General features: G+C 51.1%; 1 protein-coding gene across 1 annotated transcript in view; it reads left to right on the top strand.

Moving 5' to 3' along the window:
• FBLN1 (fibulin 1) overlaps window positions 1–13651 on the top strand; it is an 80278-nt gene extending 66627 nt beyond the window's left edge. The window contains exon 17 of the mRNA XM_066255515.1: window positions 12833–13651. Coding sequence (XP_066111612.1) covers window positions 12833–12972 — 140 coding nt within the window. The 3' untranslated portion in view covers window positions 12973–13651. The remainder of the gene's footprint in view (window positions 1–12832) is intronic.
• Window positions 13652–13949: the final 298 nt, after the last annotated feature.

Below are 13949 nucleotides of genomic sequence, written 5' to 3'. Positions count from 1 at the left end.
TGTGCACAAAGCCCTGCATAGGTTCTACACTGTTAGATCCTTGAGTGACCTCGTGGGATAGGCCCCCTGCTGCCCCTGGGCTGGCATCGCAGTTACTAGGAGAAAAAACTGAGGAGCGAGCCTGGGGTTCCGCGGTCAGAGTGTCGAAGCTTCAGTTGGTAAGCAGATGCGCAAGGCCCAAGTCCATTCTCCATCACTCCCCAGGTGGCTGTGAGGGCCCCTGGATTTCCTAAAAAACTGGAAGGCCCCCTTCTTCGGCTCTGGCATGGGCCCTGCTGGCTGTGCATGATTGCAGCTAGCTCTGTACTCAGTAAGGTCTGAATGAATGGAGGGTCACATGGTTGTCTAGCTCCCCTCAGAGACAGCTATCTACATGAGGCTATGCCCTAATCACAGATGCCAATTAATGTAATTAGATGAACCGATTATGTGGACATTCCTAGCACAGCCTGGCATGCAATAGCTGTGCAGGATGTCAATACTAATGGGAACCTGAACCTTCTCCCTGGAAAGGGACCCGACGGTTCCGCTTCCCACACTGCCTGTGCAGCAGCAGGACGCAGGCCTCTGAGTTTGACCAGTGCTCCTATGCCCTTTACAGTTCCCTCCCCCCTTCTCAAAGGTAACTGAACTTCTTCATTCCAGGTTTTATCTGTGAGCATATCAAGATTATTGCTCTATTTCAAGTTTACTGTTTGAAAAATATCAATGGCTGGGGTGCCCCTTTTGAGGCAAAACAGCTGAGTCTCTGTGGCTGAAGCCCAAGCATTGAACTTAGAGTAAAACCTTCTGGGTTTGAATCTGGATTCTCTCTTTCTAGCTGTGTGGCCTCAGGTAGAGAACGTACCTCTCTGAGCCTCAGTTTTTCTTCTCAGCAACACTGCCATAATAATACTTTCTGGGTTCTGAGCAGCAGAGGGAGTGTGTATATTACAACAAAGCTGGTCAGTTGTTAGGGGGATGAATAGGCCACTGTGAGGACTCCATGGGGAGATGGAGATCTGGTGAGAGCTTGGAGCCCCTGAGGGGACAAGAGGCACGAAAAAAGCACGTGGGACAGAGCCAGGACCGTTGGCCCCAAAGCAGACCCAACTACCTGAGAGCTATTTAATAGGCACATCCTGCATCCTGGGCTGGTGGGTCAGGCCCAGCCTGAAGCAGGACTGTGGGGGCCATGCCTCCCAGATCCTGTCATCCTTGAATTCTTTCACCCAGTCAACAAAAACCTCCATGCCAAGCCCTGTACTGGGTGCTGGGGAACACATTTATGCCCAAGGCACAGATCCTGCTTTTATAAAGTTGCTTCCTAGCTTCCCTAGGACCCTGAGTTCCTACAGAAGAATGTGGCTGTTTTTTCAGGGAAGATCCCAGCCCTGTTCATGTCTCAGTGGGAGAGAAAAGTGACGTGTGGAGGGCTGCTATGCCAGGCACTGCAAAACCCCAGGGGTATCCTTCACAGCCTAGCCTATGTGCAGTATGCAACCTGCTCAACTGTGCATGGCAAACCAGTACAAGAGCTTGTGTGTGAAGATGCCAACCTAGATGTCCCTCTGCCCCTGGACAGGCAAGGCCTCCATCAAAGCAAATAGCTTGCTGGTCCAGCCATCTGGCTTCAAGTCACCATCGAGGCACAGCCAAAAGGGCTCAGATCACCTCTTTAAAGTTATTACCTCTTAAGGGGTTAAACCGGCACTGCTGACCCCATCCTGCAGCCTGATTTGAAAAGCTTGGCCTGGGATCAGTACACATTACGAATGAGATTCAGAAATTCCACCTAAAAACAACAGCGCAGCCGTCCCTGCTGGGCGATGAGTGATTGTCCATGTCCCGGCTTTCATGGCAAATCCCAGGGATTAGGTGCTTTTTCTTCTCTGGGAGGCACAGCCTCGTCACCCTGGGGCCACAACCTGGCCGGCAGCCAAGTGGTTTCCCAGGGTGACAGCCCAGTTGCCTCCAGGCCCGGGATGGGCTGTGGCCTGACTTCATCTGGGGGCTGGCAGTGTTGCTGAGGGTGGTGGGAGGTGGAGAGCAGGCAGGGGTCTCTTAGAGGGGATGGGAGGTGGACACTTTTTGCACACCCTGGGCTGGGGTCTCATGGAACACGGATGGGGTTGAAGGCTCCACGCCATGCCTGACACATAACCCCTCTAAAATGGCAGCTGTTGTTCCTCCAAAGCCCTGCAAGGACAGTTCTCAAACCTCAATTTCACAAATGCAGAAATTCTCACAGGTCACCCAGTCACACAGTTGGTAATGCCCCAGGCAGCGCCCCCCACTCCAGGTTGGGCTGGACTCTCAGAGGGCCTGGTAGGGAACAGCCCAGTTGAGGCACACGGAGGCCGTGGGGATCAGATCTGAAGCCTCCTTGCTCCTGCCTGGGAAGCCCCCCATGGCCCAAGTTGAACTAACCCACAGTAGCGTGAACAGCACTCATTCAGAGCTTCTGGACTTGAACCATGACATTCATCTCCTTTGCCTCTTGGTAAACTCCTATGCATCCCTCCAAGCCCAGGTCAACTGTCTGCTCTTTCACACGCCCTCTACAGGCACTGTGCAGCTGCTTTCTGTGTGCTCCCTTGCACCCTACATGAGCTACTTGCACACTCTTCCTGTACTCATTCTTTCAGCAAACAGTGTGTGAGTCCTACGGGGAGAGGCCCTGTTCTAGGGGCTGTGGCATCAACCAAGACAGACATGGATCCCTACCTCATACACATTTTATTCCAGAGTGCAGAAGCAGACAAGAAACAAGCCTAATATATACACAACCTGGTGGTGGTAAGTGCTATCAGAGGGTGGTGGTAGGGGAGGCAGGGTGTAGGGCACAGGAGCAACTTTAAGTCTAGTGGTCAGAGGCATTGTCTAAACCCCGAGGAGCTGCAGAAATGAGCCCTGTGGAGCCACGTGCAAAGGCCCTGGGGCAGAGATGAGCCTGATGTATTCGACTTGCAGGAAGGAGGCCAGTGCAGCTGGAGCAGAGGCCTGAGGTGGGGGCCAAGGAGGCAGGGTCTTGAGGCTGTCGTAGTGTCTCTGGCTTTTCTACTGAGCGAGGTGGGACCATGTGAGGGGGTTTTAAGATGAATAAGATGACCCAGTGTTTTAAAGGCTCCCTCTGGGTGCTGGGATAAGACTAGAAGATCTCACCGAGGGACAGTGTGTAGACAGAGGAGAGAAGACCAGAGACAGATGCGTGGCTCTGGGGATACTCAGAAGTGAGGAGGTGAGCAGGAGCCCCAGGAGGGAGAGGAGGTGAGCTTGGGAGCCATTATACCCTGGAAGAGAAGGTGTTTCCAGGAGAAGGGGCAGTGAGCCATGTCAGTGGTGCTGAGATTCTAGTCAGATGCCAACCAAGGAGATCATCATCAGATGCAGCAATGCCCAAGCTGTTGGTGACCTTGACAAGGCCATCCCAGTGGAGATGCCATGGACTAGGAGTGCTGGAGGCAGTGCTGGGAAACTCTCAGAGGTCTCAAACTCGCGGCCCATGGGCCGCAGCGGCCCGCCGAACAATTTTGTGCAGCCTGCAGACTAATCCATGAACTACAGTTTCTGGTCGTTTTGTGACACTGAAAAGTCTTGCGTAACAGTTGCCTTTTGTAGACCTAGTGCGGCCCGCCAAACGGCTATGATCTTGCTCTGCTGCCCACATGCTGAGTTGAGTTTGAGACCCCTGCTCTAGATCTGTTGTGGACAGAGCAGAGAGATGCTCTGGCCCGTCAACGGTGTTAAGTAATGGCAATGAGAGTTTTTGCTTGAATTCCTCTTCCACAAGTTGTGAATTCTAGAGGCAAGAGCCTACAAGGGGTTCATTTGTGCAATGCCTCCCTCTGTCACTGTCTTTCTTGCACACACACACACACACACACACACACACCACACCCATGAGGGGTCACCCAGGCCTGGCACCGGTTGGCTGCAAGATCACGCAACTGCTGACTTTCAGAGCCGCCGAGGGGTTAAAGCAAGCCCAGCGCAGCCTCTGCACATCTCCCTCCGAGGTTCTCTGGGTGTCGTCTGTGTTCAGCCAGAATGATTTGTAACCCTCTCTGCTGCTGTGATGTACATTTTGAAAAGCTTTTGATATCAATGGGCACATTTATAAATTATTCTTTTAAAAATTGAAGTGTTTTAGTCAAACAGGAGTAAAGCAGCATGTTGTACAAAATTAGATAAAGTCTGATGTTAATATGAATCTTCTGATGACCTCACCTGCCAACTATAAATACAGAGAAGACCCAGACACCCACTGTCACTCCCTGTCATCCACGATCATGGAGCATGTTTCCTATGGCCTAGATGTCAGGTGTTTCCAGATAGATTCTGCTAGGATCAATCTGTGGCCCAGGCTGAGAACTGCAAGTATCGGGTCCCAATGATCAGACATCAGATTAACAGCTAACTGTCTGGTGTCCCGTGCTGTGTGGCAGCTACTCTAACAGCACGTTATATGCATTCCTCGGGGCAACCCTGTGGGTGACTATCACCGTTCCCCAGGTGAGGAAACTGTGGCACAAACGGGGGTTCCACACTCTGGTGGGAGGACTTAGGAATGCATGCAGCAGGTCAGGACTAGAGGTAGGGGTTCCTGCTGCCATGACCTTCCTGTGTGACCTTGGGCAGGGCAGAGTCCTCCTCTTGGAGGTCCAACCCAGTTTGGCAATGTCTCTGCATCTCGTTTCTGTGCATTTCTTGGCAGAGAAATGTTCTTGGCAGGCCGCCTTTGGAGGTCAGCTGGAGACCAGCTCCTGGGTGAAGCTTTGCTGAGTGCCCAGTGCCCCATCTGGGTGAGCGTTCTCCCTGGCTCTCCTAAAGCACCACTGCTTACCTTTAGTGGCCCTGTCGCCTGCGTCAGCTTCTCCCAGGGGCCAAGAGCTCCATGAGGACCCAGCCCAGCACTGGCCACATTTGTCTCCCAGTGCCCCACACAGCACATGCCCAGAGCAAGTGCTCTGTGCTTGCCAAGTGAATAAAGAGGAGAGGACACTTGCTTCGACCAGCAGGCATAGGGTTTAGGATGCTTAATGCTTGGCACCCACCAGCCTTGCGCCTCTTGATCCCCCAGGGCCTGCATTGCCTCTGAAGAAGCAGGTAGTGTAGCCCTAATGCCTGGGAAGCAGAGGGCAGGACTTGTTTCTCGCTGGTGTTCCCGGGTCCTTGATTCTAAGTCAAGTCGAGTAGGCAAGACTGGTGCCCAGCCTGTCCTCCCAGGGCCTTTGCTCACCTTGGGTGGTTGTGAGGGGTACCGCAGCAGGAGCACAGAGCGTGCTGAGAAACCAGGCAGGACAGCACAGGGGCAAATGAAGGTGCAACCCACTTTCTGCGAGCCAGGAGGCTGGGACTGGTGAGAAGACTTGCATTCTATTAGGCTGGCTCTGGCCACACTCAGAGAGTTCATGGCTGGTGAGGAGGATGGTGTTGCAAGCCTCAGGTAGAGTTGATGAGGCCTGACCTGAGTTGGGGGGTGGGGGTGGAGCAGAAAAGCGATTCTAGAAACTATTAAAAATAGAATTCATCAGCCTCCGTAAGATTGGGTTTGAGGGCTAAAAGCCAGCGGCCTGCTGAGGGCAACTGCAAGCTCTCAGGGGTGGGGAAGGAGCATGGGTCTGGGGGAAGATGGTGGCTCGGTGTGTGAGTTGACCATGGAGGGGGGCATCTGGAGAGATTTGCATGAGCTGATGAGTTTAGGTCTGAGGTATGACTCAGAAGGTAGGTGGATGGGTGGAGGCTGATCCAGGAGGAGGGAGGCACAAAGGGAGAGGAAAGGGCTTCTCCTCCCCCCAGCACAGTCATATTTGTGGTCAACTCAGTAAACGTTCGTGCATCAGACAGCATCTCCCTACCAGAACTCGGCCCAGGCCTCTCTTCCTCTGCGAGGCCCTGTGGTTTAGTGGAGGGGGCAGAGGCGCAGGAGCCAGGTTCAAGGGCTGATGTGCTGGCTCCCTGGGGTTCAGAACTCACTTCAACACACAGCCTTGTTCCTCCTCCGTGAACCATGGACAACAGGTGGAGAGAGACAGTGGGGAGGGGGGAAGAGACACAGGCAGGAGCGTGCTTCATGTAACAAAAGCATCATAGAGATGTTTGTTGCTGGTCAGGGAAGAAGGTGGAAGTTTCATGCAAAGCTGACACTTTTCTTTATTTCTGCTCAAGGGGACACATGGACTCCGGGGTTGACTCCTACTCAGCTCCCTGCAGCAGCCCTGGCCAAACTGTCTGGTTTCACTCATGGGAGACCCATGCAGGGAACGCATTTATAATCATCAAGAAATACAGATGATGAGTTTTGCTGGGACATGTTGAGTGACAGTTGGTATTTTAAATATGCAGCCCAGACACCTGTCCCCCTTCTTTCCAAGCTCCTGCCTGGGTGTTTTTCAAGGCGAGAAGCGAAGACAGGGTTTCGGGAACTCCATTCTCTCACTGCCTATATTGCTGACGTGATTACTCCATCAATCCTTTCTGCCATGGTTAGCCTGTATTTATGACTCAGCCATGGGCAGAGTGTTCTGGGAGTTTCCCCCACATCACGTCCCACTGAGAGGAGGGAGGAGATGTCGTGGAGTAGAAAACTGGCCTTGGGGGTCAGTCCCTTCTGGAAGGACTCCATGCCCTTGTGAGCTGTGTGGTTTGGACATCAGCTCCCAGAGCTGCCACCTCACCCAATGAGAGGAGAAGGGACATCTTCCTTATAGGGCAGTGGTGGGGACTGAATACAGTAGTAGGCACACGGGGCCCATTGACCCTCGCCCTATCCCCTGCTGTGCCCCTCTTTCCAAACCTGACCACACTCGAGTTATTTTGCTTTGTAAGTTCTGACATCATTTCTTCATGTTCTTGCTGTTCCTCTTTGCCTTTGGTCTGCGCTATTAACCCGAGCCTGCTGGGTTCATTATTTCCATCAAGGAAAATTCACTGAGATTGGGTAGTGGTTTGCTTGTTCCCAGTTGGCCATCATGTTTGAGTTTGTGAGACCTCATGGGTCTCCTCTGAGCTCTCGGGTCCTCCATTCTAACATCTTGTCCACACAGGCCCACAACCCACCTTCCTCCCTGCTCGTGGCTCTGCGTGGCAGCCATGGAGGCCAGACAGTGAGGCCTGGTTCTCGTTTGTGGCCTTTCTCCCTCCAAGTGGTCAATACCTGAAAACCCCGTGACCCTTTGGCTCTCGTCCATTCTTCCCCAACACTTCCATTTCCAAGTGATAATTTTCAATCTATAAATTGTGCTTAATGCTTTGATCTTTAGTTTACTTATTCATTCAACAACTATTGGTTGAGTGACTCCTATGTGTCAGGTATATAATAGGACCAAAGACCTACTGTGTTCCAAGAACTAGAAATACAAGAGTGACTGAGAGAGACAGTGCCACTGGCCTCTGGACCTGACGCTGCCCAGGGAGACAGGTGATAACCAAGGAGACAGACCACTCTGGAACTTGGTTTCGGGTAGTGGTAGCATCTAGTTCTTGTTGTGATGTTCACACCTAGCTTCTTTACCTCGCCTTTTCTAACTCAGAGCTCTGCCTTTGAGAGCGCAGTGCATTTACACTGGCGTGAGATGGCATGCAGCCCCTTGCATTGTCACCTTTGTTAGAAAACTCCAGCAGCTCCAATCACGCCATCACGTTTGTTGGTCAGAATCACAGGACTTTTGAGTTGGAGGCTAACTTCAGAATGGATGGTAACTTTCCCAAGGTCACAGAGGTAGTCAGTGAGGACCCAACCGAGGAACCCCAGGCTGTGACTCCAGGTCTCTCTAGTGATCAGTGTCTGATGTCACAGAGAGTCCCATGGCTGATTTTCATCCTTTCAAATAACTGATGGAAGACTAGGTGCAGCCTCCAGCAGCAGAAGCTTGGGGATGGCTTCTGGGGCCCAGAGTTCAAGCCACAGACACCAAGGGGCAATGAGGTACCCAAGTGGGCCTGTGCTCCCTGTGCAGGCTTCCGGGTCCCCCGCACATCAGCTGCAATTTACCAAGCAGAGACGAGACATGAAGGTAAAGTGCCCGAGGGGGCCTACATTTTTCAAAGGGGGAAAAAAAAGGCTTAATTATATCCTTAAGAGGCACAGACACGCCGAGGAATACCAGCAGTGTCTGAGACCTGAAGCAGAAATGCCAAGGATGAGGGTTTGGAAGATTAACACAGTTGAACTCAGCACCATAGCCTTTTTTTTTGTTTTTTTCCCCTGAGGCTCTGGAAAGCTGGGGAGGTAAACACCCAGCAGGTAGATGGACGAGGCAGGTATGATGGAAGTGTCTCTCTCCCGTCATCCTGCAAGTTGCTGCTAGAATGGTCATTCCAGATAAAACTGCTCTCACTCAGAGCCTTCAGTGGCTCCCCTGTCCTTCAGGACAAAGTTTCATCTTCCTTCCTAGAGAGGGGGGCTCAAGAACTGATGCCCCCTTTTTCCTCTCTCCTTCCTTCCCTTTCTCTCTCCTCCTTTCCCTTTCTCTCTGCTTCCTTCCCTTTCTCTCTGCTTCCTTCTCTCTCCTCCTTTCTTCCTCTGTCTTCATCCCACTCAATCATGACAGAGCTCCTACTGTGTCCTGCCCCAGGTCCTAGGTTCAGGACCAGAGTAGGGGGGGAAGAGATGAGTGCAATGCAGCCCCTGCCCCTGGAGCGGGAGCCAACTGTGAAGATCTGCAATGGGCAGGTGTGGGGTTACAGCTGAGGGAGACCAGGTACCAAGCGACACAGAGGGGATGGGGAAGGCTTCACAAATGAGGACATAGGCAGTCCAGCTGGCCCCCAGTGCCTGGCACATGCAGACAGGCAGCACGTACTCCTCCTCTGACTCCTGTCTGTTTCCTGCACTGTGGTGGGGGTGGGGGTTGGTGGTGGTTCTCAAAGAACCCTGGTCTAGAACCAGTGGTGGGGAGGAACCCAGATTCCTGGTTCTGTGAGGGGGCAGTCCTCTGAGCAGTCCTTCACCACCTCCTTAGCCTCATCCGCCTGTCACTCCCCGGGATTAACACGATTCCCAAAACTGGCCTGATCCCTCATACAGTTGGGGTTTGCACAGGTCCTTCTTGCTTCCTAGGCTTCTACTTAGTCTCCAAAACTCAATTTAAAGTCCATTCCTTTGTGGAATACTCCTTAAACCTTCCCTCTATTGGATGCATGGATGGATGGGTGGACAGAAGAACGGATGAATTGGAAAGCTGTGGAGAAAGAAGTGGTATCAGGAGAGAGCCTGGGTTCAGTCAAGGTCATGACAAGCTGGAACTAACCTGGGAATAGAGGGAACATGTCCCCCCAAGCCAGAGCTCCATGGAAGTGTGGCTAAGCTGGAGTAGTTAGGTCAGGGCTACTGAATGGGCGTGGCCTGGGAAAGGGCACCCTGCGTTGAGGAGGGTTACAGATAGAATTTGAGATGTTAACTTGAGGTCAGAGAGGAGGGATGGGGAAGCTGGTTGTGGAGGGGCAGACAGGGAGGCACATTCCCTGGGCACCTGCTCCTTGCTCTTGTAGGATTCCCTATTGAACCCTTGCAGCATGCCTGTTTGTTCTGCCTAAGTTGTTTTTCATGTTAAATGCAAAGCTCCTGAGGAAGTCAGGCCCTGAATGTGACCTGTGTCAGAAATTCAGCTCGCACCTCCACCGCCCCTTCTTAGAGTCCCTTTCTCTTACACGGCCCTTGGCTTCCTTCTCAGTTGCCTCTGTCCCACCAGTTAGCTCTCTAAGGTCCGAGCAGCTCCCCCTGCGGCATGGTGTCTGGTCCTTGTCCATCATAGAAACTAAACCTTGTGAAGTGCCCCAACAGGAGGGATTCAGTAAGAACATTTTCTACACATTCTGAGCTTCCCTTTCTTGTAACATCTGGAAATCAATCTAGCAGTCTTGCTCTTTCTCTGCCATGTGGGAATTCAGCTGTTCTTTAACTAAAAATCAGGTCCCATTTAAACACTGGGAGGCATTTTCATATTCAGTAGCCATTTCCAAGGGAGGGGGAGGGTGGCCTGGTGTTTCTGATTTCAAAGGTTGCTATATTTTGAGTCCTTGTTTCTCAAAAGAGGAAGTTGAGACTCAGAAAGGTTAAGGCACTCCTCCAGGGTCATCCCATTCCCTGTCCGTGAATCGGGCTTCCAGCATTAGCACTCTCTCTGTCCTCTCTGTCCCCGGGACTGAGCCCAGTGGGGACAGCCATCATTTTCTCTCCATTCTTCCCTCACCCAGTGCCTGGCACATGGACATGCCCAGAAACTTCTGTGGGTTTGAACTGTTGATACCCTTAAACCTCCTACAGGCAGCAAGGAATGTTTATTTAAATGTGTGCATGTAATATAATTATTTTCTAGTTTATGATGTTTATATTTTATATATAAATTTATAACCTATGTCTTCTATATGATATCAATTATACATTTTACATATGAATATAAATTTATATAAACATACATAAAATACAAAGGTACACATAAAAGTTTGTATAAATTTAAAATATATATAGTATTTCTAATATTTAGATATAAATGTTTTACTTATAAATATATACTTTATAGTTATATATATTTTATATTTGTGATAATTATGCTGTTTACATATGATAGATCATATGACATATTAAATATAATCACATGCTATTTAAATATAAGAATAATGTATAGAAATAAATATATATCCAACTATAGCTTAGAGAAGTGTTCCCCCACCTGCATTGCTCCTCTGTCCTAACATAGTTCTCGGGCTCACCCACCTTCTCATGTCTTTCCTGCAAGTTCCCTCAGCCCATCTGAGCACTGGAATCACAGTAATGACTTTTCTGTCCCTGAGATGTGTGAAGTCAGCAGGTAACCGAGGCCATGGAGGCTGGTGGGCACCCCTGTCAGCCTTAGACCTGGAAAGAGGAGAAGGAGATGCTGACAGAGACATGGGCAGGCAGGGGAGCACCCCTGTACACCCCACAAGAGGCCACGGGGGAGCCCACACCAACCTCGGCCCAGACTGTGCCCAGGTAGGGGTTGTCAGGAGTAGCCCAGTCATCAGGGGCCACTGGCATACTGAGGGTGGTGACAAGCCCATGTCCTCAGCCAGGAGCTGAAGATGGTCATGGGCATTCACACAAAACAAAGCTGCCATGTCATCACTGGGCAGGGGCAGGGGCAGAGAGAGAGGGTGCTGACAGCCCACAGGAGTCTGCGCTTCACTCTCCCTCAGAGCTAAAGCCCTTGTTTGCTTAGAATAGCCTGGAATTCCACCCAGGCTGCTAAGCATTTCAATTTTGAAACATAAGCCCAGAGAGTGAAAGGGGGGACAGTGCACCTAAATGCCCCTCTGAGCATGAACTTGGTGCTCCTGATGGGGAACCAGCTGTTGGTGCCAATGGCCTCTGTGGCTTTGTTGTGCATCTGGCAGGCACCACGGGCACTGGGGATCCGCCTGCCTACAGCCTTCCATTGTGTTGCTTCCTCTGCAGGGAGTAGCACCTCCTCCAGAAAGCCTTTCCTGCTACCCTCAGCCTCCCTTACCTCCATTCTCACCCCTGCTGGACAAAGGGCACATTTCTATGAGAGCATGTCACTCACCTAGATCCTCCATCTGCTTTGAAACCAGTGGTCTTCTCTGCATCTCTGAGAACAGCTGCTGGTGCCTGTTGAGGGATGCGTAAGTGCACGTGCACGAGTCTTCTGCAGAGATACCCTTCAAACCTGGGGCTCACCTCATTGGCAGATGCTGCTAGGGCATCTGGATCATGCAGTCCAGAAGCCAGGAGTCACCTGCTTGCTAAGGAACCTGAGGCCCAGGAAGGGCAGTCTCCCCATCACCCTAGCCTATCTGTCTTGCCCCAGACTGCAGGAGAGTTCTCTTCATGAGCCTTTGGGTGCCCTGCATAGGTGGGGTGGTGCCAGCAGGGCCAGACCTGGAGATAATAGAGCTGGCTGGGTAGGCGCAGGTTTGGGGAGAGTTATAAAATCCACTCTAACAACCTAATCCTGCTTCCCTGTGAATCTGCAGAATTCTCTTGCTCCCACCTTGACCCAGCTGGGCTTGGTCTCTGCCCTGCACTTCAAGCCCCAGCAGGGGAGGCCATCCATCATGGCCTTTGCCTGGTCCCTATTCTAGTCCAGGCAGAACTCCCTGCCACCCGGCAGATTTACACAGCAGGTTTCTGTTTCCCCGGGACAGATACAGGTCCCCGTCTCTCCCCTGTCCTCTTGAGTGCTCTGGCCACTCTCTGCTGCTTGGGCTGGACCCACTCTGAACTCTGCCACCCACCTCTTGCTCACCTATTACCACAAACACTGAATAATGAGCTCAGGTGTCACCCTCTCAGAGGCATGGATGGAGAGGTAACTGGGACTTCTGTGCTTGGATAAGGCTATTCCAGGATCCCACAGGAATCCTCAGTGTGACAGGGAAGAGAATCATTCCTGCTTTGCTTTTTCCCAAGGTCAGGCTGGGCACAGAGGGCAGGAGGGAGGGGATAGGTATCTACTGGGTATCTACCCCCTGCCAGGCCCTTTTATAGGCTCTTAAATCTTCTGTCAGGGATGGTGGAGGAGGAAACCTGAGTTGTTAGAGCAGGAGCTGTTGTTGACTCCAGAGCCATCTGACTCCAAAGCCCACCACACAGATTCCCGTACAGTCTGAGCTGTACCCAACCATCAGGAGCTCACTGTCACTCATCCCCAGAGGTGGAAGCGGAGTCTAGGGGTGACCACTTGGAGATGCTATGCAGGGGACTCAAGCATCTGGCTCAGAGTGGGATTAGGTGAGGTTTAAGGCCCCTTCTAGTTCTGAAATTCCTTGAGAAAAAAGATTATTTCTTAGATCTCCATGTTACTACGGCCCTTGCTAACTTTCAGGACACCTTCTGCTCTCTCCCCAGGTATTGTACGCCAAGTGCGGCCCATCGTGGGCCCATTTCATGCCATCCTGAAGCTAGAGATGAACTATGTGGTCAGGGGTGTGGTGTCCCACCGAAATGTTGTCAACGTCCACATCTTTGTCTCTGAGTACTGGTTCTGAGGGGTGGTCATCCATGTGCAGACAAGTCTGTACCTCCAGGTCAAGTCATTGCTGCCAACAACTGTGCCCTATCCGTGTTTGTACCTCCCAGACATTTCTTGATTTTATGTATTTGTAGAATTAGGCTGACATGTATTACGCTGGACCAGATGAATAAGTCCATCTGATGTATTTGGTGTCAAAATAATGAGTCCAATGACTCAACTGTTTGCTGAAAACCTTGCTTATTTTTTAATGCAAAGGTTACATTTTGCTGCCTTTACTCTGCCTATCGGGTGGGCATTGCTAAGGACCAAGGAAAGAAAGATATTTTTCAGGGGGCAGCTACTAATAAGGCCAAGAAGAGACCAGTTTTGCCCTGATTGTATGAAATTTGACATTTGGTACTTTTTTTTTGCCAATCGGATTTTGTATACCCAATTCTAAGGACTTGGCTACCGTAGACTAGCAGGTATGATAAATTCTACCCAGAAGCAGCATGACACAATGCCTCAAGGAACACTTGGAAAGTAAATTGCTGTTGTACTGAAACAGAACAACCCCACTGGTAAAGACACAGCCTGTTAGGTTTATGTGCGGCCCCACTATGTTCACCACAGGAATGGCCAGGTGTTCTCTGCTCCCTGTATCCGTCTTTTCTTATAGGTGGGAAAATAAACAGTTTTGTGATTCTCCTGATGATCTGTACAGGGGAGTTTTTCAAAAAGGGGGGTGCCCACTAGCAAAAGGCCTGGGAATGTCCCCCAAGGCCTTCTCCTCCCTTTGAAGGTTCTGGGGTGGGGCCTGCTGTATATATAGAGGGAAAGCTTTCCACTGACAACATATCTGGTGCCATGGTCACCATCTGAGAAGCATGGCTCGTGCACACATTCCATGCCACATCCAGCCCTGCTTGGCAAGTCACAGAGCTGAACCTTCTGCTAGTATCTCCTCCAGAAAGCACTGGGGAGCAATACTGATTCTCTTCAGAAGAAAGA

The sequence above is a fragment of the Saccopteryx bilineata genome, chromosome 1 (genome assembly GCF_036850765.1).
Source record: "Saccopteryx bilineata isolate mSacBil1 chromosome 1, mSacBil1_pri_phased_curated, whole genome shotgun sequence".
Lineage (NCBI taxonomy): Eukaryota > Metazoa > Chordata > Mammalia > Chiroptera > Emballonuridae > Saccopteryx > Saccopteryx bilineata.
Note: the sequence above shows the minus strand (reverse complement) of the source record. Positions and strands in the feature narration are given on the sequence as shown.